This window comes from Fistularia commersonii, chromosome 22 (genome assembly GCF_037954325.1).
Source record: "Fistularia commersonii isolate RoL2024-O1a breed Wild chromosome 22, RoL_Fcom_v1.0, whole genome shotgun sequence".
NCBI classification, from domain to species: domain Eukaryota; kingdom Metazoa; phylum Chordata; class Actinopteri; order Syngnathiformes; family Fistulariidae; genus Fistularia; species Fistularia commersonii.
In genome coordinates, this window is record NC_141305.1 from 5,550,870 (window position 1) to 5,572,880 (window position 22,011).

At 48.3% G+C, this 22,011-nt stretch overlaps 1 protein-coding gene and 28 non-coding genes across 30 annotated transcripts in view; 6 read left to right on the forward strand and 23 right to left on the reverse strand.

Annotated features, from left to right (window-relative positions):
• Positions 1-22,011, reverse strand: part of sh2d3cb (SH2 domain containing 3Cb) — a 50,097-nt gene that overhangs the window by 5,284 nt on the left and 22,802 nt on the right. For both annotated transcript variants that reach the window (XR_015107853.1, XM_086169630.1), the window contains exons 7-10: positions 21,475-21,929; positions 21,264-21,379; positions 20,971-21,142; positions 20,700-20,811 (exon numbers count right to left, since the gene is read on the reverse strand). Coding sequence is in view for 1 of the 2 variants with exons in the window: in XM_086169630.1 (XP_086025756.1) it covers positions 20,700-20,811; positions 20,971-21,142; positions 21,264-21,379; positions 21,475-21,929 (855 nt within the window). In the remaining variant the exon portion in view is untranslated. The remainder of the gene's footprint in view (positions 1-20,699; positions 20,812-20,970; positions 21,143-21,263; positions 21,380-21,474; positions 21,930-22,011) is intronic.
• On the forward strand, positions 950-1,031 carry trnas-gcu (transfer RNA serine (anticodon GCU)). The gene has a single exon. It is a non-coding gene; the product is annotated as a tRNA-Ser (tRNA).
• Positions 1,232-1,304, reverse strand: trnaa-agc (transfer RNA alanine (anticodon AGC)). The gene has a single exon. It is a non-coding gene; the product is annotated as a tRNA-Ala (tRNA).
• Positions 2,022-2,093, reverse strand: trnac-gca (transfer RNA cysteine (anticodon GCA)). Its single transcript has one exon. It is a non-coding gene; the product is annotated as a tRNA-Cys (tRNA).
• On the reverse strand, positions 2,345-2,417 carry trnaa-agc (transfer RNA alanine (anticodon AGC)). Its single transcript has one exon. It is a non-coding gene; the product is annotated as a tRNA-Ala (tRNA).
• Positions 3,135-3,206, reverse strand: trnac-gca (transfer RNA cysteine (anticodon GCA)). The gene has a single exon. It is a non-coding gene; the product is annotated as a tRNA-Cys (tRNA).
• Positions 3,458-3,530, reverse strand: trnaa-agc (transfer RNA alanine (anticodon AGC)). Its single transcript has one exon. It is a non-coding gene; the product is annotated as a tRNA-Ala (tRNA).
• Positions 4,242-4,313, reverse strand: trnac-gca (transfer RNA cysteine (anticodon GCA)). Its single transcript has one exon. It is a non-coding gene; the product is annotated as a tRNA-Cys (tRNA).
• Positions 5,722-5,803, forward strand: trnas-gcu (transfer RNA serine (anticodon GCU)). The gene has a single exon. It is a non-coding gene; the product is annotated as a tRNA-Ser (tRNA).
• On the reverse strand, positions 6,004-6,076 carry trnaa-agc (transfer RNA alanine (anticodon AGC)). The gene has a single exon. It is a non-coding gene; the product is annotated as a tRNA-Ala (tRNA).
• trnac-gca (transfer RNA cysteine (anticodon GCA)) lies at positions 6,794-6,865 on the reverse strand. The gene has a single exon. It is a non-coding gene; the product is annotated as a tRNA-Cys (tRNA).
• On the reverse strand, positions 7,117-7,189 carry trnaa-agc (transfer RNA alanine (anticodon AGC)). Its single transcript has one exon. It is a non-coding gene; the product is annotated as a tRNA-Ala (tRNA).
• trnac-gca (transfer RNA cysteine (anticodon GCA)) lies at positions 7,901-7,972 on the reverse strand. Its single transcript has one exon. It is a non-coding gene; the product is annotated as a tRNA-Cys (tRNA).
• Positions 8,501-8,572, reverse strand: trnac-gca (transfer RNA cysteine (anticodon GCA)). Its single transcript has one exon. It is a non-coding gene; the product is annotated as a tRNA-Cys (tRNA).
• On the forward strand, positions 9,981-10,062 carry trnas-gcu (transfer RNA serine (anticodon GCU)). The gene has a single exon. It is a non-coding gene; the product is annotated as a tRNA-Ser (tRNA).
• trnaa-agc (transfer RNA alanine (anticodon AGC)) lies at positions 10,263-10,335 on the reverse strand. Its single transcript has one exon. It is a non-coding gene; the product is annotated as a tRNA-Ala (tRNA).
• Positions 11,053-11,124, reverse strand: trnac-gca (transfer RNA cysteine (anticodon GCA)). Its single transcript has one exon. It is a non-coding gene; the product is annotated as a tRNA-Cys (tRNA).
• Positions 11,376-11,448, reverse strand: trnaa-agc (transfer RNA alanine (anticodon AGC)). The gene has a single exon. It is a non-coding gene; the product is annotated as a tRNA-Ala (tRNA).
• trnac-gca (transfer RNA cysteine (anticodon GCA)) lies at positions 12,160-12,231 on the reverse strand. Its single transcript has one exon. It is a non-coding gene; the product is annotated as a tRNA-Cys (tRNA).
• On the reverse strand, positions 12,760-12,831 carry trnac-gca (transfer RNA cysteine (anticodon GCA)). The gene has a single exon. It is a non-coding gene; the product is annotated as a tRNA-Cys (tRNA).
• Positions 14,240-14,321, forward strand: trnas-gcu (transfer RNA serine (anticodon GCU)). The gene has a single exon. It is a non-coding gene; the product is annotated as a tRNA-Ser (tRNA).
• trnaa-agc (transfer RNA alanine (anticodon AGC)) lies at positions 14,522-14,594 on the reverse strand. Its single transcript has one exon. It is a non-coding gene; the product is annotated as a tRNA-Ala (tRNA).
• trnac-gca (transfer RNA cysteine (anticodon GCA)) lies at positions 15,312-15,383 on the reverse strand. Its single transcript has one exon. It is a non-coding gene; the product is annotated as a tRNA-Cys (tRNA).
• trnaa-agc (transfer RNA alanine (anticodon AGC)) lies at positions 15,635-15,707 on the reverse strand. The gene has a single exon. It is a non-coding gene; the product is annotated as a tRNA-Ala (tRNA).
• trnac-gca (transfer RNA cysteine (anticodon GCA)) lies at positions 16,419-16,490 on the reverse strand. Its single transcript has one exon. It is a non-coding gene; the product is annotated as a tRNA-Cys (tRNA).
• On the reverse strand, positions 16,742-16,814 carry trnaa-agc (transfer RNA alanine (anticodon AGC)). Its single transcript has one exon. It is a non-coding gene; the product is annotated as a tRNA-Ala (tRNA).
• Positions 17,322-17,403, forward strand: trnas-gcu (transfer RNA serine (anticodon GCU)). Its single transcript has one exon. It is a non-coding gene; the product is annotated as a tRNA-Ser (tRNA).
• On the reverse strand, positions 18,699-18,771 carry trnaa-agc (transfer RNA alanine (anticodon AGC)). Its single transcript has one exon. It is a non-coding gene; the product is annotated as a tRNA-Ala (tRNA).
• trnas-gcu (transfer RNA serine (anticodon GCU)) lies at positions 19,613-19,702 on the forward strand. The gene has a single exon. It is a non-coding gene; the product is annotated as a tRNA-Ser (tRNA).

Here is a 22,011-nt window from a genome sequence, read left to right on the forward strand (position 1 = left end):
GACCCCAAAAGCCAGGGTCCCTTGAACTGCGCTTTGTTCAGTCAAGGGCAAGAAAGAACATTACATGATAGGAGACTCGTAGAATGGGCTTGCATGACTGATGGCCAGCAATAAAATCAACGTACTGCAGCAAGAGCAAAGGGAGGATTGAGGAATGTTGCTCCAATCTAATGAGAAGAGAGGATGAGGTTCACGCACGCCATCAGGAGGAGCGTTGTCCTTCTTGCACTTGCTGATATCATCAACCCAAACTTCAGAGAAATGGAACGAGCCTTGCCCAATGATATACCTAAAGACCAGTGGAGAATGTGGGCATCGATCCCACTACCTCTCACATGCTAAGCGAGCGCTCTACCATTTGAGCTAATTCCCCTTGGAGGCTACTAATGTTTAAAAACAAACACAGGGCACAGCTCTACCCTTTATAACCAATGGTCCGCTCACATGCTAAGCGAGCGCTGTACCATTCGAGCTAATGCCCCTCAAAAACTCCTTGCTTAGTGCTCCAAGGAGACTTTAATAAAGAGACACGAGGCACACTGGCCAGGTGGTCTAAAACAATTGCCTTCTGAACAACAGACCAAAACGGGACGAGATGGATAGCGGGAAAAGAACATCTTCTTCTTGAAACCAGGAAGCACAGAAGAAGAGCAGCAAAAACACTCTGCGACAGGACAATCAAGGCGCAATCTCGACCTGGAGAGGACTGAAGTTTCCATTGCTCCAAAACGGACGCTCCACTGGTCCGGTGTCAAATACACAATCGAGCTTGTTTGCATCTAATGGACGTAATGTTTGATGCCCTATGTGAGTCCCAAATAGACCCGCTGACCATTTCTTCCCTTGCAAACATTTGTGGTAAGTGATGACGATGTGTCGATTCCTTCAGGATTCAAAGCCTTGCATGTGGCCGGTCTGGCACGTTTTCCTACAGAAGGAGCGCCCTGTAGACGAGGTGGCCGAGTGGTTAAGGCGATGGACTGCTAATCCATTGTGCTCTGCACGCGTGGGTTCGAATCCCATCCTCGTCGTAGTATTGGTGGGGTTCTTTCAACAAGTCACAAAGTCGTGTTGTGGAGAAATTGTTCCGTTAATTGCAAAAGGGACTGCTGGGCAGGCTATTTCAAGGACGGAGCAAACATTTTCCAGGGTTAAATCTTTCTATGGGCGGTGAAAATAACTTCTCGGCAGTCGTAAACATCAGCATATTCGCATACCACTTAAGGTAAGCTGGAGAATGCGGGCATCGATCCCGCTACCTCTCGCATGCTAAGCGAGCGCTCTACCATTTGAGCTAATTCCCCTTTCCACACCCAGTCGGAATACTGACAGACGGACAACAGACAGACTGGCGCGAAAAAGCCAACATACGTTGACCCCAAAAGTTGAGTCCCTTGAATCGTGCTGCTTTCAGTCAGACCTGTTCAGTTCACTTCAGACCTGATTTGCAGTCAAATGATCCTCTACCACTGAGCTATGCCCCCACCTCGAGTGGAATACTTGATATTATTTCAACTCATCCGTTGCGCGTAGTCACCGTGCGGCAGCAACAGCAAGGAAAGATGGAAGGGATGTCGCACCAATCCAACAAGAAGAGTGGCAGATGTTAACGAGGCCATGGGAGGATGTTGTCTCTCTCGGACTTACAGTGATCATCAACTCCAAACTTTTGGCCTCCACCGCATTGTGCAAGGAAGCAGGGAATGAAACTTGTCCTTTCACTAAGCTAAAGACCAGTGGAGAATGTGGGCATCGATCCCACTACCTCTCACATGCAAAGCGAGCGCTCTACCATTTGAGCTAATTCCCCTTTCTGCAGACTTTTTGTACGCCTACAATTCCGACGACAGGCAGACTTTGGCGCGAAAATGACGATAAACGTTGACCCCAAAAGGCAGGGTCCTTTGAACTGCGCTTTGTTCAGTCAAGGGCAAGAAAGAACATTACATGATGGGAGACTCGTAGAATGGGCTTGCATGACTGATGGCCGGCAATAAAACAAAATCTAGGGAGACAAGGACAGGGGGCATCCAGATTTGAACTGGAGACCTCTTGATCTGCAGTCAAATGCTCTACCACTGAGCTATGCCCCGACCTCACGGCAAAAAATTGATACTACTTGAACTCATGCGTTGCACGTAATCAACGTACTGCAGCAAGAGCAAAGGGAGGGTTGAGGAATGTTGCTCCAATCTACTGAGAAGAGAGGATGAGGTTAACGCAGGCCATCGGGAGGGGCGTTGTCCTTCTTGGACTTGCTGATATCATCAACTCCAAACTTTCGGCCTTCTTATTATGCACAGAAATGGAACGAGCCTCGACCAATGATTTACCTAAAGACCAGTGGAGAATGTGGGCATCGATCCCACTACCTCTCGCATGCTAAGCGAGCGCTCTACCATTTGAGCTAATTCCCCTTTCCACACCCCGTCGGAGTACTGACAGACCGACAACAGACAGACTGGCGCGAAAAAGCCAACATACGTTGACCCCAAAAGTTGAGTCCCTTGAATCGTGCTGCTTTCAGTCAGACCTGTTCAGTTCACTTCAGACCTGATTTGCAGTCAAATGATCCTCTACCACTGAGCTATGCCCCCACCTCGAGTGGAATACTTGATATTATTTCAACTCATCCGTTGCGCGTAGTCACCGTACGGCAGCAACAGTAAGGAAAGATGGAAGGGATGTCGCACCAATCCAACAAGAAGAGTGGCAGATGTTAACAAGGCCATGGGAGGACGTTGTCTTTCTCGGACTTACAGTGATCATCAACTCCAAACTTTTGGCCTCCACCGCATTGTGCAAGGAAGCAGGGAATGAAACTTGTCCTTTTAACAAGCTAAAGACCAGTGGAGAATGTGGGCATCGATCCCACTACCTCTCACATGCAAAGCGAGCGCTCTACCATTTGAGCTACTTCCCCTTTCTGCAGACTTTTTGTACGCCTACAATTCCGACGACAGGCAGACTTTGGCGCGAAAATGACGATAAACGTTGACCCCAAAAGCCAGAGTCCTTTGAACTGCGCTTTGTTCAGTCAAGGGCAAGAAAGAACATTACATGATAGGAGACTCGTAGAATGGGCTTGCATGACTGATGGCCAGCAATAAAACAAAATCTGGGGAGACAAGGACAGGGGGCATCCAGATTTGAACTGGAGACCTCTTGATCTGCAGTCAAATGCTCTACCACTGAGCTATGCCCCCACCTCACGGCAAAAAATTGATACTACTTGAACTCATGCGTTGCACGTAAGCAACGTACTGCAGCAAGAGCAAAGGGAGGATTGAGGAATGTTGCTCCAATCTACTGAGAAGAGAGGATGAGGTAAACGTAGGCCATCGGGAGGGGCGTTGTCCTTCTTGCACTTGCTGATATCATCAACTCCAAACTTTCGGCCTTCTTATTATGCACAGAAATGGAACGAGCCTCGACCAATGATTTACCTAAAGACCAGTGGAGAATGTGGGCATCGATCCCACTACCTCTCGCATGCTAAGCGAGCGCTCTACCATTTGAGCTAATTCCCCTTTTCCCACCCTGTCGGAGTACTGAAAGACCAACGACAGACAGACTTTGGCGCGAAAAAGACAACATACATTGACCCCAAAAGTGTGAGTCCCTTGAATCGTGCTGCTTTCAGTCAGACCTGTTCAGTTCACTTCAGACCTGATTTGCAGTCAAATGATCCTCTACCACTGAGCTATGCCCCCACCTCGAGGGGAATACTTGATATTATTTCAACTCTTCCGTTGTGCGTAGTCACCGTACGGCAGCAACAGCAAGGAGAGATGTTGCACCAATCCAACAAGAAGAGTGGCAGATGTTAACGAGGCCATGGGAGGACGTTGTCTTTCTTGGACTTACAGTGATCATCAACTCCAAACTTTTGGCCTCCACCGCATTGTGCAAGGAAGCAGGGAATGAAACTTGTCCTTTCACTAAGCTAAAGACCAGTGGAGAATGTGGGCATCGATCCCACTACCTCTCACATGCAAAGCGAGCGCTCTACCATTTGAGCTAATTCCCCTTTCTGCAGACTTTTTGTACGCCTACAATTCCGACGAAAGGCAGACTTTGGCGCGAAAATGACGATAAACGTTGACCCCAAAAGCCAGGGTCCCTTGAACTGCGCTTTGTTCAGTCAAGGGCAAGAAAGAACATTACATGATAGGAGACTCGTAGAATGGGCTTGCATGACTGATGGCCAGCAATAAAACAAAATCTGGGGAGACAAGGACAGGGGGCATCCAGATTTGAACTGGAGACCTCTTGATCTGCAGTCAAATGCTCTACCACTGAGCTATGCCCCCACCTCACGGCAAAAAATTGATACTACTTGAACTCATGCGCTGCACGTAAGCAACGTACTGCAGCAAGAGCAAAGGGAGGATTGAGGAATGTTGCTCCAATCTACTGAGAAGAGAGGATGAGGTAAACGCAGGCCATCGGGAGGGGCGTTGTCCTTCTTGGACTTGCTGATATCATCAACTCCAAACTTTCGGCCTTCTTATTATGCACGGAAATGGAACGAGCCTCGACCAATGATTTACCTAAAGACCAGTGGAGAATGTGGGCATCGATCCCACTACCTCTCACATGCTAAGCGAGCGCTCTACCATTTGAGCTAATTCCCCTTTTCGCACCAAGTCGGAGTACTGACAAACCAAGGACAGGCAGACTTTGGGGCGAAAAAGACAACATACGTTGACCCCAAAAGTGTGAGTCCCTTGAATCGTGCTGCTTTCAGTCAGACCTGTTCAGTTCACTTCAGACCTGATTTGCAGTCAAATGATCCTCTACCACTGAGCTATGCCCCCACCTCGAGGGGAATACTTGATATTATTTCAACTCATCCGTTGTGCATGGTCACTGTACGGCAGCAACAGCAAGGAAAGATGGAAGGGATGTCGCACCAATCCAACAAGAAGAGTGGCAGATGTTAACGAGGCCATGGGAGGACGTTGTCTTTCTCGGACTTACAGTGATCATCAACTCCAAACTTTTGGCCTCCACCGCATTGTGCAAGGAAGCAGGGAATGAAACTTGTCCTTTCACCAAGCTAAAGACCAGTGGAGAATGTGGGCATCGATCCACTACCTCTCACATGCAAAGCGAGCGCTCTACCATTTGAGCTAATTCCCCTTGGAGGCTACACACCTTCAAAAACAGACACAGGGCACAGCTCTACCCTTTATGAACAATGGTCCGCTCACATGCTAAGCGAGCGCTGTACCATTCGAGCTAATGCCCCTCAAAAACTCCTTGCTTAGTGCTCCAAGGAGATTTTAATAAAGAGACACGAGGCACACTGGCCAGGTGGTCTAAAACAATTGCCTTCTGAACAACAGACCAAAACGGGACGAGATGGATAGCGGGAAAAGAACATCTTCTTCTCGAAACCAGGAAGCACAGAAGAAGAGCAGCAAAAACACTCTGCGACAGGACAATCAAGGCGCAATCTCGACCTGGAGAGGACTGAAGTTTCCATTGCTCCAAAACGGACGCTCCACTGGTGCGGTGTCAAATACACAATCGAGCTTGTTTGCATCTAATGGACGTAATGTTTGATGCCCTATGTGAGTCTCAGATAGACCCGCTGACCATTTCTTCCCTTGCAAACATTTGTGGTAAGTGATGACGATGTGTCGATTCCTTCAGGATTCAAAGCCTTGCATGTGGCCGGTCTGGCACGTTTTCCTACAGAATCGGCGCCCTGTAGACGAGGTGGCCGAGTGGTTAAGGCGATGGACTGCTAATCCATTGTGCTCTGCACGCGTGGGTTCGAATCCCATCCTCGTCGTAGTATTGGTGGGGTTCTTTCAACAAGTCACAAAGTCGTGTTGTGGAGAAATTGCTCCGTTAATTGCAAAAGGGACTGCTGGGCAGGCTATTTCAAGGACGGAGCAAACATTTTCCAGGATTAAATCTTTCAATGGGCGGTGAAAATAACTTCTCGGCAGTCGTAAACGTCAGCATATTCGCATACCACTTAAGGTAAGCTGGAGAATGCGGGCATCGATCCCACTACCTCTCGCATGCTAAGCGAGCGCTCTACCATTTGAGCTAATTCCCCTTTCCGCACCCAGTTGGAGTACTGACAGACCGACAACAGACAGACTGGCGCGAAAAAGCCAACATACGTTGACCCCAAAAGTTGAGTCCCTTGAATCGTGCTGCTTTCAGTCAGACCTGTTCAGTTCACTTCAGACCTGATTTGCAGTCAAATGATCCTCTACCACTGAGCTATGCCCCCACCTCGAGGGGAATACTTGATATTATTTCAACTCATCCGTTTTGCGTAGTCACCGTACGGCAGCAACAGGAAGGAAAGATGGAAGGGATGTCGCACCAATCAAACAAGAAGAGTGGCAGATGTTAACGAGGCCATGGGAGGACGTTGTCTTTCTCGGACTTACAGTGATCATCAACTCCAAACTTTTGGCCTCCACCGCATTGTGCAAGGAAGCAGGGAATGAAACTTCTCCTTTCACTAAGCTAAAGACCAGTGGAGAATGTGGGCATCGATCCCACTACCTCTCACATGCAAAGCAAGCGCTCTACCATTTGAGCTAATTCCCCTTTCTGCAGACTTTTTGTACGCCTACAATTCCGACGAAAGGCAGACTTTGGCGCGAAAATGACGATAAACGTTGACCCCAAAAGCCAGAGTCCTTTGAACTGCGCTTTGTTCAGTCAAAGGCAAGAAAGAACATCACATGATGGGAGACTCGTAGAATGGGCTTGCATGACTGATGGCCAGCAATAAAACAAAATCTGGGGAGACAAGGACAGGGGGGATCCAGATTTGAACTGGAGACCTCTTGAGCTGCAGTCAAATGCTCTACCACTGAGCTATGCCCCCACCTCACGGCAAAAAATTGATACTACTTGAACTCATGCGCTGCACGTAAGCAACGTACTGCAGCAAGAGCAAAGGGAGGATTGAGGAATGTTGCTCCAATCTACTGAGAAGAGAGGATGAGGTAAACGCAGGCCATCGGGAGGGGCGTTGTCCTTCTTGCACTTGCTGATATCATCAACTCCAAACTTTCGGCCTTCTTATTATGCACAGAAATGGAACGAGCCTCGACCAATGATTTACCTAAAGACCAGTGGAGAATGTGGGCATCGATCCCACTACCTCTCGCATGCTAAGCGAGCGCTCTACCATCTGAGCTAATTCCCCTTTTCGCACCAAGTCGGAGTACTGACAGACCAACGACAGACAGACTTTGGCGCGAAAAAGACAACATACATTGACCCCAAAAGTGTGAGTCCCTTGAATCGTGCTGCTTTCAGTCAGACCTGTTCAGTTCACTTCAGACCTGATTTGCAGTCAAATGATCCTCTACCACTGAGCTATGCCCCCACCTCGAGGGGAATACTTGATATTATTTCAACTCTTCCGTTGTGCGTAGTCACCGTACGGCAGCAACAGCAAGGAGAGATGTTGCACCAATCCAACAAGAAGAGTGGCAGATGTTAACGAGGCCATGGGAGGACGTTGTCTTTCTTGGACTTACAGTGATCATCAACTCCAAACTTTTGGCCTCCACCGCATTGTGCAAGGAAGCAGGGAATGAAACTTGTCCTTTCACTAAGCTAAAGACCAGTGGAGAATGTGGGCATCGATCCCACTACCTCTCACATGCAAAGCGAGCGCTCTACCATTTGAGCTAATTCCCCTTTCTGCAGACTTTTTGTACGCCTACAATTCCGACGACAGGCAGACTTTGGCGCGAAAATGACGATAAACGTTGACCCCAAAAGCCAGAGTCCTTTGAACTGCGCTTTGTTCAGTCAAAGGCAAGAAAGAACATCACATGATGGGAGACTCGTAGAATGGGCTTGCATGACTGATGGCCAGCAATAAAACAAAATCTGGGGAGACAAGGACAGGGGGCATGCAGATTTGAACTGGAGACCTCTTGAGCTGCAGTCAAATGCTCTACCACTGAGCTATGCCCCCACCTCGAGGGGAATACTTGATATTATTTCAACTCTTCCGTTGTGCGTAGTCACCGTACGGCAGCAACAGCAAGGAGAGATGTTGCACCAATCCAACAAGAAGAGTGGCAGATGTTAACGAGGCCATGGGAGGACGTTGTCTTTCTTGGACTTACAGTGATCATCAACTCCAAACTTTTGGCCTCCACCGCATTGTGCAAGGAAGCAGGGAATGAAACTTGTCCTTTCACTAAGCTAAAGACCAGTGGAGAATGTGGGCATCGATCCCACTACCTCTCACATGCAAAGCGAGCGCTCTACCATTTGAGCTAATTCCCCTTTCTGCAGACTTTTTGTACGCCTACAATTCCGACGAAAGGCAGACTTTGGCGCGAAAATGACGATAAACGTTGACCCCAAAAGCCAGGGTCCCTTGAACTGCGCTTTGTTCAGTCAAGGGCAAGAAAGAACATTACATGATAGGAGACTCGTAGAATGGGCTTGCATGACTGATGGCCAGCAATAAAACAAAATCTGGGGAGACAAGGACAGGGGGCATCCAGATTTGAACTGGAGACCTCTTGATCTGCAGTCAAATGCTCTACCACTGAGCTATGCCCCCACCTCACGGCAAAAAATTGATACTACTTGAACTCATGCGCTGCACGTAAGCAACGTACTGCAGCAAGAGCAAAGGGAGGATTGAGGAATGTTGCTCCAATCTACTGAGAAGAGAGGATGAGGTAAACGCAGGCCATCGGGAGGGGCGTTGTCCTTCTTGGACTTGCTGATATCATCAACTCCAAACTTTCGGCCTTCTTATTATGCACGGAAATGGAACGAGCCTCGACCAATGATTTACCTAAAGACCAGTGGAGAATGTGGGCATCGATCCCACTACCTCTCACATGCTAAGCGAGCGCTCTACCATTTGAGCTAATTCCCCTTTTCGCACCAAGTCGGAGTACTGACAAACCAAGGACAGGCAGACTTTGGGGCGAAAAAGACAACATACGTTGACCCCAAAAGTGTGAGTCCCTTGAATCGTGCTGCTTTCAGTCAGACCTGTTCAGTTCACTTCAGACCTGATTTGCAGTCAAATGATCCTCTACCACTGAGCTATGCCCCCACCTCGAGGGGAATACTTGATATTATTTCAACTCATCCGTTGTGCATGGTCACTGTACGGCAGCAACAGCAAGGAAAGATGGAAGGGATGTCGCACCAATCCAACAAGAAGAGTGGCAGATGTTAACGAGGCCATGGGAGGACGTTGTCTTTCTCGGACTTACAGTGATCATCAACTCCAAACTTTTGGCCTCCACCGCATTGTGCAAGGAAGCAGGGAATGAAACTTGTCCTTTCACCAAGCTAAAGACCAGTGGAGAATGTGGGCATCGATCCACTACCTCTCACATGCAAAGCGAGCGCTCTACCATTTGAGCTAATTCCCCTTGGAGGCTACACACCTTCAAAAACAGACACAGGGCACAGCTCTACCCTTTATGAACAATGGTCCGCTCACATGCTAAGCGAGCGCTGTACCATTCGAGCTAATGCCCCTCAAAAACTCCTTGCTTAGTGCTCCAAGGAGATTTTAATAAAGAGACACGAGGCACACTGGCCAGGTGGTCTAAAACAATTGCCTTCTGAACAACAGACCAAAACGGGACGAGATGGATAGCGGGAAAAGAACATCTTCTTCTCGAAACCAGGAAGCACAGAAGAAGAGCAGCAAAAACACTCTGCGACAGGACAATCAAGGCGCAATCTCGACCTGGAGAGGACTGAAGTTTCCATTGCTCCAAAACGGACGCTCCACTGGTGCGGTGTCAAATACACAATCGAGCTTGTTTGCATCTAATGGACGTAATGTTTGATGCCCTATGTGAGTCTCAGATAGACCCGCTGACCATTTCTTCCCTTGCAAACATTTGTGGTAAGTGATGACGATGTGTCGATTCCTTCAGGATTCAAAGCCTTGCATGTGGCCGGTCTGGCACGTTTTCCTACAGAATCGGCGCCCTGTAGACGAGGTGGCCGAGTGGTTAAGGCGATGGACTGCTAATCCATTGTGCTCTGCACGCGTGGGTTCGAATCCCATCCTCGTCGTAGTATTGGTGGGGTTCTTTCAACAAGTCACAAAGTCGTGTTGTGGAGAAATTGCTCCGTTAATTGCAAAAGGGACTGCTGGGCAGGCTATTTCAAGGACGGAGCAAACATTTTCCAGGATTAAATCTTTCAATGGGCGGTGAAAATAACTTCTCGGCAGTCGTAAACGTCAGCATATTCGCATACCACTTAAGGTAAGCTGGAGAATGCGGGCATCGATCCCACTACCTCTCGCATGCTAAGCGAGCGCTCTACCATTTGAGCTAATTCCCCTTTCCGCACCCAGTTGGAGTACTGACAGACCGACAACAGACAGACTGGCGCGAAAAAGCCAACATACGTTGACCCCAAAAGTTGAGTCCCTTGAATCGTGCTGCTTTCAGTCAGACCTGTTCAGTTCACTTCAGACCTGATTTGCAGTCAAATGATCCTCTACCACTGAGCTATGCCCCCACCTCGAGGGGAATACTTGATATTATTTCAACTCATCCGTTTTGCGTAGTCACCGTACGGCAGCAACAGGAAGGAAAGATGGAAGGGATGTCGCACCAATCAAACAAGAAGAGTGGCAGATGTTAACGAGGCCATGGGAGGACGTTGTCTTTCTCGGACTTACAGTGATCATCAACTCCAAACTTTTGGCCTCCACCGCATTGTGCAAGGAAGCAGGGAATGAAACTTCTCCTTTCACTAAGCTAAAGACCAGTGGAGAATGTGGGCATCGATCCCACTACCTCTCACATGCAAAGCAAGCGCTCTACCATTTGAGCTAATTCCCCTTTCTGCAGACTTTTTGTACGCCTACAATTCCGACGAAAGGCAGACTTTGGCGCGAAAATGACGATAAACGTTGACCCCAAAAGCCAGAGTCCTTTGAACTGCGCTTTGTTCAGTCAAAGGCAAGAAAGAACATCACATGATGGGAGACTCGTAGAATGGGCTTGCATGACTGATGGCCAGCAATAAAACAAAATCTGGGGAGACAAGGACAGGGGGGATCCAGATTTGAACTGGAGACCTCTTGAGCTGCAGTCAAATGCTCTACCACTGAGCTATGCCCCCACCTCACGGCAAAAAATTGATACTACTTGAACTCATGCGCTGCACGTAAGCAACGTACTGCAGCAAGAGCAAAGGGAGGATTGAGGAATGTTGCTCCAATCTACTGAGAAGAGAGGATGAGGTAAACGCAGGCCATCGGGAGGGGCGTTGTCCTTCTTGCACTTGCTGATATCATCAACTCCAAACTTTCGGCCTTCTTATTATGCACAGAAATGGAACGAGCCTCGACCAATGATTTACCTAAAGACCAGTGGAGAATGTGGGCATCGATCCCACTACCTCTCGCATGCTAAGCGAGCGCTCTACCATCTGAGCTAATTCCCCTTTTCGCACCAAGTCGGAGTACTGACAGACCAACGACAGACAGACTTTGGCGCGAAAAAGACAACATACATTGACCCCAAAAGTGTGAGTCCCTTGAATCGTGCTGCTTTCAGTCAGACCTGTTCAGTTCACTTCAGACCTGATTTGCAGTCAAATGATCCTCTACCACTGAGCTATGCCCCCACCTCGAGGGGAATACTTGATATTATTTCAACTCTTCCGTTGTGCGTAGTCACCGTACGGCAGCAACAGCAAGGAGAGATGTTGCACCAATCCAACAAGAAGAGTGGCAGATGTTAACGAGGCCATGGGAGGACGTTGTCTTTCTTGGACTTACAGTGATCATCAACTCCAAACTTTTGGCCTCCACCGCATTGTGCAAGGAAGCAGGGAATGAAACTTGTCCTTTCACTAAGCTAAAGACCAGTGGAGAATGTGGGCATCGATCCCACTACCTCTCACATGCAAAGCGAGCGCTCTACCATTTGAGCTAATTCCCCTTTCTGCAGACTTTTTGTACGCCTACAATTCCGACGACAGGCAGACTTTGGCGCGAAAATGACGATAAACGTTGACCCCAAAAGCCAGAGTCCTTTGAACTGCGCTTTGTTCAGTCAAAGGCAAGAAAGAACATCACATGATGGGAGACTCGTAGAATGGGCTTGCATGACTGATGGCCAGCAATAAAACAAAATCTGGGGAGACAAGGACAGGGGGCATGCAGATTTGAACTGGAGACCTCTTGAGCTGCAGTCAAATGCTCTACCACTGAGCTATGCCCCCACCTCGAGGGGAATACTTGATATTATTTCAACTCTTCCGTTGTGCGTAGTCACCGTACGGCAGCAACAGCAAGGAGAGATGTTGCACCAATCCAACAAGAAGAGTGGCAGATGTTAACGAGGCCATGGGAGGACGTTGTCTTTCTTGGACTTACAGTGATCATCAACTCCAAACTTTTGGCCTCCACCGCATTGTGCAAGGAAGCAGGGAATGAAACTTGTCCTTTCACTAAGCTAAAGACCAGTGGAGAATGTGGGCATCGATCCCACTACCTCTCACATGCAAAGCGAGCGCTCTACCATTTGAGCTAATTCCCCTTTCTGCAGACTTTTTGTACGCCTACAATTCCGACGAAAGGCAGACTTTGGCGCGAAAATGACGATAAACGTTGACCCCAAAAGCCAGGGTCCCTTGAACTGCGCTTTGTTCAGTCAAGGGCAAGAAAGAACATTACATGATAGGAGACTCGTAGAATGGGCTTGCATGACTGATGGCCAGCAATAAAACAAAATCTGGGGAGACAAGGACAGGGGGCATCCAGATTTGAACTGGAGACCTCTTGATCTGCAGTCAAATGCTCTACCACTGAGCTATGCCCCCACCTCACGGCAAAAAATTGATACTACTTGAACTCATGCGCTGCACGTAAGCAACGTACTGCAGCAAGAGCAAAGGGAGGATTGAGGAATGTTGCTCCAATCTACTGAGAAGAGAGGATGAGGTAAACGCAGGCCATCGGGAGGGGCGTTGTCCTTCTTGGACTTGCTGATATCATCAACTCCAAACTTTCGGCCTTCTTATTATGCACGGAAATGGAACGAGCCTCGACCAATGATTTACCTAAAGACCAGTGGAGAATGTGGGCATCGATCCCACTACCTCTCACATGCTAAGCGAGCGCTCTACCATTTGAGCTAATTCCCCTTTTCGCACCAAGTCGGAGTACTGACAAACCAAGGACAGGCAGACTTTGGGGCGAAAAAGACAACATACGTTGACCCCAAAAGTGTGAGTCCCTTGAATCGTGCTGCTTTCAGTCAGACCTGTTCAGTTCACTTCAGACCTGATTTGCAGTCAAATGATCCTCTACCACTGAGCTATGCCCCCACCTCGAGGGGAATACTTGATATTATTTCAACTCATCCGTTGTGCATGGTCACTGTACGGCAGCAACAGCAAGGAAAGATGGAAGGGATGTCGCACCAATCCAACAAGAAGAGTGGCAGATGTTAACGAGGCCATGGGAGGACGTTGTCTTTCTCGGACTTACAGTGATCATCAACTCCAAACTTTTGGCCTCCACCGCATTGTGCAAGGAAGCAGGGAATGAAACTTGTCCTTTCACCAAGCTAAAGACCAGTGGAGAATGTGGGCATCGATCCACTACCTCTCACATGCAAAGCGAGCGCTCTACCATTTGAGCTAATTCCCCTTGGAGGCTACACACCTTCAAAAACAGACACAGGGCACAGCTCTACCCTTTATGAACAATGGTCCGCTCACATGCTAAGCGAGCGCTGTACCATTCGAGCTAATGCCCCTCAAAAACTCCTTGCTTAGTGCTCCAAGGAGATTTTAATAAAGAGACACGAGGCACACTGGCCAGGTGGTCTAAAACAATTGCCTTCTGAACAACAGACCAAAACGGGACGAGATGGATAGCGGGAAAAGAACATCTTCTTCTCGAAACCAGGAAGCACAGAAGAAGAGCAGCAAAAACACTCTGCGACAGGACAATCAAGGCGCAATCTCGACCTGGAGAGGACTGAAGTTTCCATTGCTCCAAAACGGACGCTCCACTGGTGCGGTGTCAAATACACAATCGAGCTTGTTTGCATCTAATGGACGTAATGTTTGATGCCCTATGTGAGTCTCAGATAGACCCGCTGACCATTTCTTCCCTTGCAAACATTTGTGGTAAGTGATGACGATGTGTCGATTCCTTCAGGATTCAAAGCCTTGCATGTGGCCGGTCTGGCACGTTTTCCTACAGAATCGGCGCCCTGTAGACGAGGTGGCCGAGTGGTTAAGGCGATGGACTGCTAATCCATTGTGCTCTGCACGCGTGGGTTCGAATCCCATCCTCGTCGTAGTATTGGTGGGGTTCTTTCAACAAGTCACAAAGTCGTGTTGTGGAGAAATTGCTCCGTTAATTGCAAAAGGGACTGCTGGGCAGGCTATTTCAAGGACGGAGCAAACATTTTCCAGGATTAAATCTTTCAATGGGCGGTGAAAATAACTTCTCGGCAGTCGTAAACGTCAGCATATTCGCATACCACTTAAGGTAAGCTGGAGAATGCGGGCATCGATCCCACTACCTCTCGCATGCTAAGCGAGCGCTCTACCATTTGAGCTAATTCCCCTTTCCGCACCCAGTTGGAGTACTGACAGACCGACAACAGACAGACTGGCGCGAAAAAGCCAACATACGTTGACCCCAAAAGTTGAGTCCCTTGAATCGTGCTGCTTTCAGTCAGACCTGTTCAGTTCACTTCAGACCTGATTTGCAGTCAAATGATCCTCTACCACTGAGCTATGCCCCCACCTCGAGGGGAATACTTGATATTATTTCAACTCATCCGTTTTGCGTAGTCACCGTACGGCAGCAACAGGAAGGAAAGATGGAAGGGATGTCGCACCAATCAAACAAGAAGAGTGGCAGATGTTAACGAGGCCATGGGAGGACGTTGTCTTTCTCGGACTTACAGTGATCATCAACTCCAAACTTTTGGCCTCCACCGCATTGTGCAAGGAAGCAGGGAATGAAACTTCTCCTTTCACTAAGCTAAAGACCAGTGGAGAATGTGGGCATCGATCCCACTACCTCTCACATGCAAAGCAAGCGCTCTACCATTTGAGCTAATTCCCCTTTCTGCAGACTTTTTGTACGCCTACAATTCCGACGAAAGGCAGACTTTGGCGCGAAAATGACGATAAACGTTGACCCCAAAAGCCAGAGTCCTTTGAACTGCGCTTTGTTCAGTCAAAGGCAAGAAAGAACATCACATGATGGGAGACTCGTAGAATGGGCTTGCATGACTGATGGCCAGCAATAAAACAAAATCTGGGGAGACAAGGACAGGGGGGATCCAGATTTGAACTGGAGACCTCTTGAGCTGCAGTCAAATGCTCTACCACTGAGCTATGCCCCCACCTCACGGCAAAAAATTGATACTACTTGAACTCATGCGCTGCACGTAAGCAACGTACTGCAGCAAGAGCAAAGGGAGGATTGAGGAATGTTGCTCCAATCTACTGAGAAGAGAGGATGAGGTAAACGCAGGCCATCGGGAGGGGCGTTGTCCTTCTTGCACTTGCTGATATCATCAACTCCAAACTTTCGGCCTTCTTATTATGCACAGAAATGGAACGAGCCTCGACCAATGATTTACCTAAAGACCAGTGGAGAATGTGGGCATCGATCCCACTACCTCTCGCATGCTAAGCGAGCGCTCTACCATCTGAGCTAATTCCCCTTTTCGCACCAAGTCGGAGTACTGACAGACCAACGACAGACAGACTTTGGCGCGAAAAAGACAACATACATTGACCCCAAAAGTGTGAGTCCCTTGAATCGTGCTGCTTTCAGTCAGACCTGTTCAGTTCACTTCAGACCTGATTTGCAGTCAAATGATCCTCTACCACTGAGCTATGCCCCCACCTCGAGGGGAATACTTGATATTATTTCAACTCTTCCGTTGTGCGTAGTCACCGTACGGCAGCAACAGCAAGGAGAGATGTTGCACCAATCCAACAAGAAGAGTGGCAGATGTTAACGAGGCCATGGGAGGACGTTGTCTTTCTTGGACTTACAGTGATCATCAACTCCAAACTTTTGGCCTCCACCGCATTGTGCAAGGAAGCAGGGAATGAAACTTGTCCTTTCACTAAGCTAAAGACCAGTGGAGAATGTGGGCATCGATCCCACTACCTCTCACATGCAAAGCGAGCGCTCTACCATTTGAGCTAATTCCCCTTTCTGCAGACTTTTTGTACGCCTACAATTCCGACGACAGGCAGACTTTGGCGCGAAAATGACGATAAACGTTGACCCCAAAAGCCAGAGTCCTTTGAACTGCGCTTTGTTCAGTCAAAGGCAAGAAAGAACATCACATGATGGGAGACTCGTAGAATGGGCTTGCATGACTGATGGCCAGCAATAAAACAAAATCTGGGGAGACAAGGACAGGGGGCATGCAGATTTGAACTGGAGACCTCTTGAGCTGCAGTCAAATGCTCTACCACTGAGCTATGCCCCCACCTCACGGCAAAAAATTGATACTACTTGAACTCATGCGCTGCACGTAAGCAACGTACTGCAGCAAGAGCAAAGGGAGGATTGAGGAATGTTGCTCCAATCTACTGAGAAGAGAGGATGAGGTAAACGCAGGCCATCGGGAGGGGCGTTGTCCTTCTTGCACTTGCTGATATCATCAACTCCAAACTTTCGGCCTTCTTATTATGCACAGAAATGGAACGAGCCTCGACCAATGATTTACCTAAAGACCAGTGGAGAATGTGGGCATCGATCCCACTACCTCTCGCATGCTAAGCGAGCGCTCTACCATCTGAGCTAATTCCCCTTTCCACACCCAGTCGGAGTACTGACAAACCAAGGACAGGCAGACTTTGGCGCGAAAATGACGATAAACGTTGACCCCAAAAGGCAGGGTCCCTTGAACTGCGCTTTGTTCAGTCAAGGGCAAGAAAGAACATTACATGATAGGAGACTCGTAGGATGGGCTTGCATGACTGATGGCCAGCAATAAAACAAAATAAAACAAAAGAAGAGCAGCAAAAACACTCTGCGACAGGACAATCAAGGCGCAATCTCGACCTGGAGAGGACTGAAGTTTCCATTGCTCCAAAACGGACGCTCCACTGGTCCGGTGTCAAATACACAATCGAGCTTGTTTGCATCTAATGGACGTAATGTTTGATGCCCTATGTGAGTCTCAGATAGACCCGCTGACCATTTCTTCCCTTGCAAACATTTGTGGTAAGTGATGACGGTGTGTCGATTCCTTCAGGATTCAAAGCCTTGCATGTGGCCGGTCTGGCACGTTTTCCTACAGAATCAGCGCCCTGTAGACGAGGTGGCCGAGTGGTTAAGGCGATGGACTGCTAATCCATTGTGCTCTGCACGCGTGGGTTCGAATCCCATCCTCGTCGTAGTATTGGCGGGGTTCTTTCAACAAGTCACAAAGTCGTGTTGTGGAGAAATTGCTCCGTTAATTGCAAAAGGGACTGCTGGGCAGGCTATTTCAAGGACGGAGCAAACATTTTCCAGGATTAAATCTTTCAATGGGCGGTGAAAATAACTTCTCGGCAGTCGTAAACGTCAGCATATTCGCATACCACTTAAGGTAAGCTGGAGAATGCGGGCATCGATGCCGCTACCTCTCGCATGCTAAGCGAGCGCTCTACCATTTGAGCTAATTCCCCTTTCCACACCCAGTCGGAGTACTGACAGACCGACAACAGACAGACTGGCGCGAAAAAGCCAACATACGTTGACCCCAAAAGTTGAGTCCCTTGAATCGTGCTGCTTTCAGTCAGACCTGTTCAGTTCACTTCAGACCTGATTTGCAGTCAAATGATCCTCTACCACTGAGCTATGCCCCCACCTCGAGGGGAATACTTGATATTATTCTCATCCGTTGTGCGTAGTTGTGCGTAGTCAAGGAAAGATGGAAGGGATGTCGCACCAATCCAACAAGAAGAGTGGCAGAGGTTAACGGAGGCCATGGGAGGACGTTGTCTTTCTCGGACTTACAGTGATCATCAACTCCAAACTTTTGGCCTCCACCGCATTGTGCAAGGAAGCAGGGAATGAAACTTGTCCTTTCACTAAGCTACAGACCAGTGGAGAATGTGGGCATCGATCCCACTACCTCTCACATGCAAAGAGAGCGCTCTACCATTTGAGCTAATTCCCCTTTCTGCAGACTTTTTGTACGCCTACAATTCCGACGACAGGCAGACTTTTGGGGCGAAAATGACGATAAACGTTGACCCCAAAAGCCAGAGTCCTTTGAACTGCGCTTTGTTCAGTCAAGGGCAAGAAAGAACATTACATGATGGGAGACCTGTAGAATGGGCTTGCATGACTGATTGCCAGCAATAAAACAAAATCTGGGGAGACAAGGACAGGGGGCATCCAGATTTGAACTGGAGACCTCTTGATCTGCTGTCAAATGCTCTACCACTGAGGTATGCCCCTACCTCACGGCAAAAAATTGATACTACTTGAACTCATGCGTTGCATGTAATCAACGTACTGCAGCAAGAGCAAAGGGAGGATTGAGGAATGTTGCTCCAATCTACTGAGAAGAGAGGATGAGGTAAACGCAGGCCATCGGGAGGGGCGTTGTCCTTCTTGGACTTGCTGATATCATCAACTTTCGGCCTTCTTATTATGCACAGAAATGGAACGAGCCTCGACCAAAGATTTACCTAAAGACCAGTGGAGAATGTGGGCATCGATCCCACTACCTCTCGCATGCTAAGCGAGCGCTCTACCATTTGAGCTAATTCCCCTTTTTACACCCAGTCTGAGTACTGACAGACCGACAACAGATAGACTTTGGCGCGAAAAAGACAACATACGTTGACCCCAAAAGTGTGAGTCCCTTGAATCGTGCAGGCTATTTCAAGGTATGAGCAAACATTTTCCAGGATTAACTCTTTTTCCGGGCCGAGAAAATATTTCTTGGCAGTTGTAAATGTCAGCATATTCGCATAGGACTTGAGGTTGGCCGGAGAATGCGAGGATCTGCTACCAATGATTTACCTAAAGACCAGTGGAGAATGTGGGCATCGATCCCACTACCTCTCGCATGCTAAACGAGCGCTCTACCATTCGAGATTATTCCCCTTTTTTCGGGAATAGAGAGGTGTCACTCCAATCCAACAAGAAGAGAGGATGAGGTTAATGCAGGCAATAGGGAGGAGCGCTGTTCTCCTGGGACTGGCTGTGGTCATCAACTCCAAACTTTTTGCCTCCACCGCATTGTACAAAGTAACAGAATGAATATTGACCAACAAATAACCTAAAGACCAGTGGAGAATGTGGGCATCGATCCCACTACCTCTCACATGCGAAGCGAGCGCTCTACCATTTGAGCTAATTCCCCTTTCCACACGAGCTGTGTGTACCGGGTAATCCAACGACAGGCAAACCTTGGAGGGAAAAAGGCGATGAACGTTTAGTCCAAAAGCCCGAGTCCCTTGAACTGCGCTGTGTTCAGTCAAGAGCAAGAATGAACATTGCATGAAGGGAGACTCGTGGCAAGTAATGACTATGCATCGTTGCCTTCAGGAGTCAAACCGTTGCATTTGGCCGATCTGGCACGTTTCTCTAGAGATCCATTGCCCTGTAGACGAGGTGACCGAGTGGTTAAGGTGATAGACCGCTAATCTATTGTGCTCTGCACGCGTGGGTTCATATCCCATAATTCCATCCTCGTCGTAAAGTTGGCAGGGTTCTTTCACAAAGTCATGTTGTGGAGCATTTAGACCATTGGTCGCAACAGTGGGCAGGCAATTTCAAGGAATGAAAAAATGTTTTCCCAGATTAACTCTTTCTCCGGGTCAAGAAAACAGTTACTTGGCAATCATAAACATCAGCTGAAATTCATCAACTTCTAACCTTTGCACTCTGCCTCATCGTGCAAGGAAGCAGGGAATGAAACTTGTTTGATGAATAACCTAAAGGCCAGTGGAGAATGTGGGCATTGATCCCACTACCTCTCACATGCGAAGCGAGCGCTCTACCACTTGAGCTAATTCCCCTCGAAAACCTCTTGCTTAGTGCTCAAATCAGACATTAATGAGGAGACACGAGGCACACTGGCCAGGTGGTCTAAAAAAGAAATACCTTCTGAACAACAGACCAAAATGGGATGAAATGGATTGCGGGAAAAGAACATCTTCTTCTTGAAACCAGGAGGCACAGAAGAAGAGCAGCAAAAACACTTTGCGACAGCGCAGTGAAAGTGCAATCTCAACCAGAAAGGGACTGAAGTTTCGAAGTTTCTTCAGCGTCAAAGGGACCAGTCTACTGGTCCAGAGTCAAATACACAATCGAGCTTGTTTGCATCTAATGGACGTAACGTTTGATACCCTATGTGAGCGTCAGACCCAGTGACCATTATTTCTCTTGCAAATGGCTGTAGCCTGTATTGGCCTTCAGTCTATTAAAACTTGATTGATGAATTATGCGATGAATTATTACTCCCTCTTATGCATCAAGCAAGCGCTCCGCCACTACCATTTGCGCTAAGGATCCTTTTCACAGAGCTCTCTTGTAAAGTGTTGTAGAGCACTAGTTTTGCATGCGAGAGGTCATGTGATAAATACCTATATACACTGCAGATTGTGGTGGTCTGTTTGGTCGTGGATTGTGGCAAAGAACAACCTTTACATCCTACAGAGACGAGTGACTTTATCGCCTTTTGAACACTTACCCCTTCCCTCATTCAGACCTTTCATAAAAGGTCTTAGCGTTTTCTCATAGAGAACAGCGCCCTCGGTATGCCGCTGGCGTAGGGTTGTCCAGGTCTGCTCCAGACGGGTCACCTAACATAAAATCAAAAGTTTTTAGAAAGCAATACAGATATGTCTAAAAGTCATAACAGCTGTTAGCCTTTGAGTTATTTAAATACAAATGAGTGTACTTATGCTAGGTGTTCAGTTGATTCCTGCTTATGCGTATTCCTGCAAGAAAGGTGTGCATACCTGCGGGAGCTCCAAGGCTCTCATGATGGCAGCAAAGCCAAACATGTTGCCCATGTTACTCTTCAGCTCAGCAGCGATCTGGATGATTTTGTGCAGCAAGCTTGCTCTTTCCTCTGTCGTACCTGTGCAACCCAACACGTTGACAGCCAACATGGTCGCCATGGTCTGGAACCTGCAGCGTGGTCGGAATTTTGCACACAATTGAATATTTTGTCTCACGACACGTGAGATTCACAGTGAAGTTTTTGATGATAAATGCAGAAAACTGAAGCAGGGAAAGCACAATAAATGACCTCTCCAACAGGTCCAGTCTGAGTTGGTGACCATGTGGCAGGGTGAGCAACTCCATCCCGGAACTGACTCCCATCATCCTTTGCACCTCAGGCGTCACGTCGAGAATTCTAGCGGTCTTGGAAACAGATACAGAGCAGTTAGTCTTCTAATTTGTGCCAACTCCGAGGTCACATCGATGCAATTTGGACTTCTGTGTCGCTTGAACAGTACCACGCAGTCAGAGTGGGTGATGTGTTTGGCAGCAGTCTTGGGGTCGACCTCAGCCAGCAGCTCTTTCACCCTCCGAAGGATCCCCACTTCCAGAGGCTTGTTCTCTTTGGGCATCAGCGGTGACTGGTACTTGCTGGGCCAGAAGGAAGAAACTGTCTCCACCACAGGAGATACATAGATGCCAGCATCCTCTACCCTCAGTTGGCTGCCCCCCACTGACTCCTCCTCCACCCGCAATCTCTCCACATAGCTCTGAGTACCAGGATAGAGCTCTGTGTAGCAGCTGCCATCCATGTCAGAGGTTGCAGAGTCCCAGCCTGGGGGTGGCTGTAGGGAGGCTTTACACTGACTGTTAGGGGAGAGGGAGGATGTGGCAGCATCGGAAAGTCTAAGAAGGGATGGGGACGGAGACATGCTGGCAGCTTGGCAAATGCAGGGAGGTCTGGACCTTAAGGCTGCAGAGAGAAAAGTAAAGTAAGCGAAGAGCCACAGGACCTATCTCCTGCGTGAAGGAAGATAGGTTTGTCCTCCATGTTT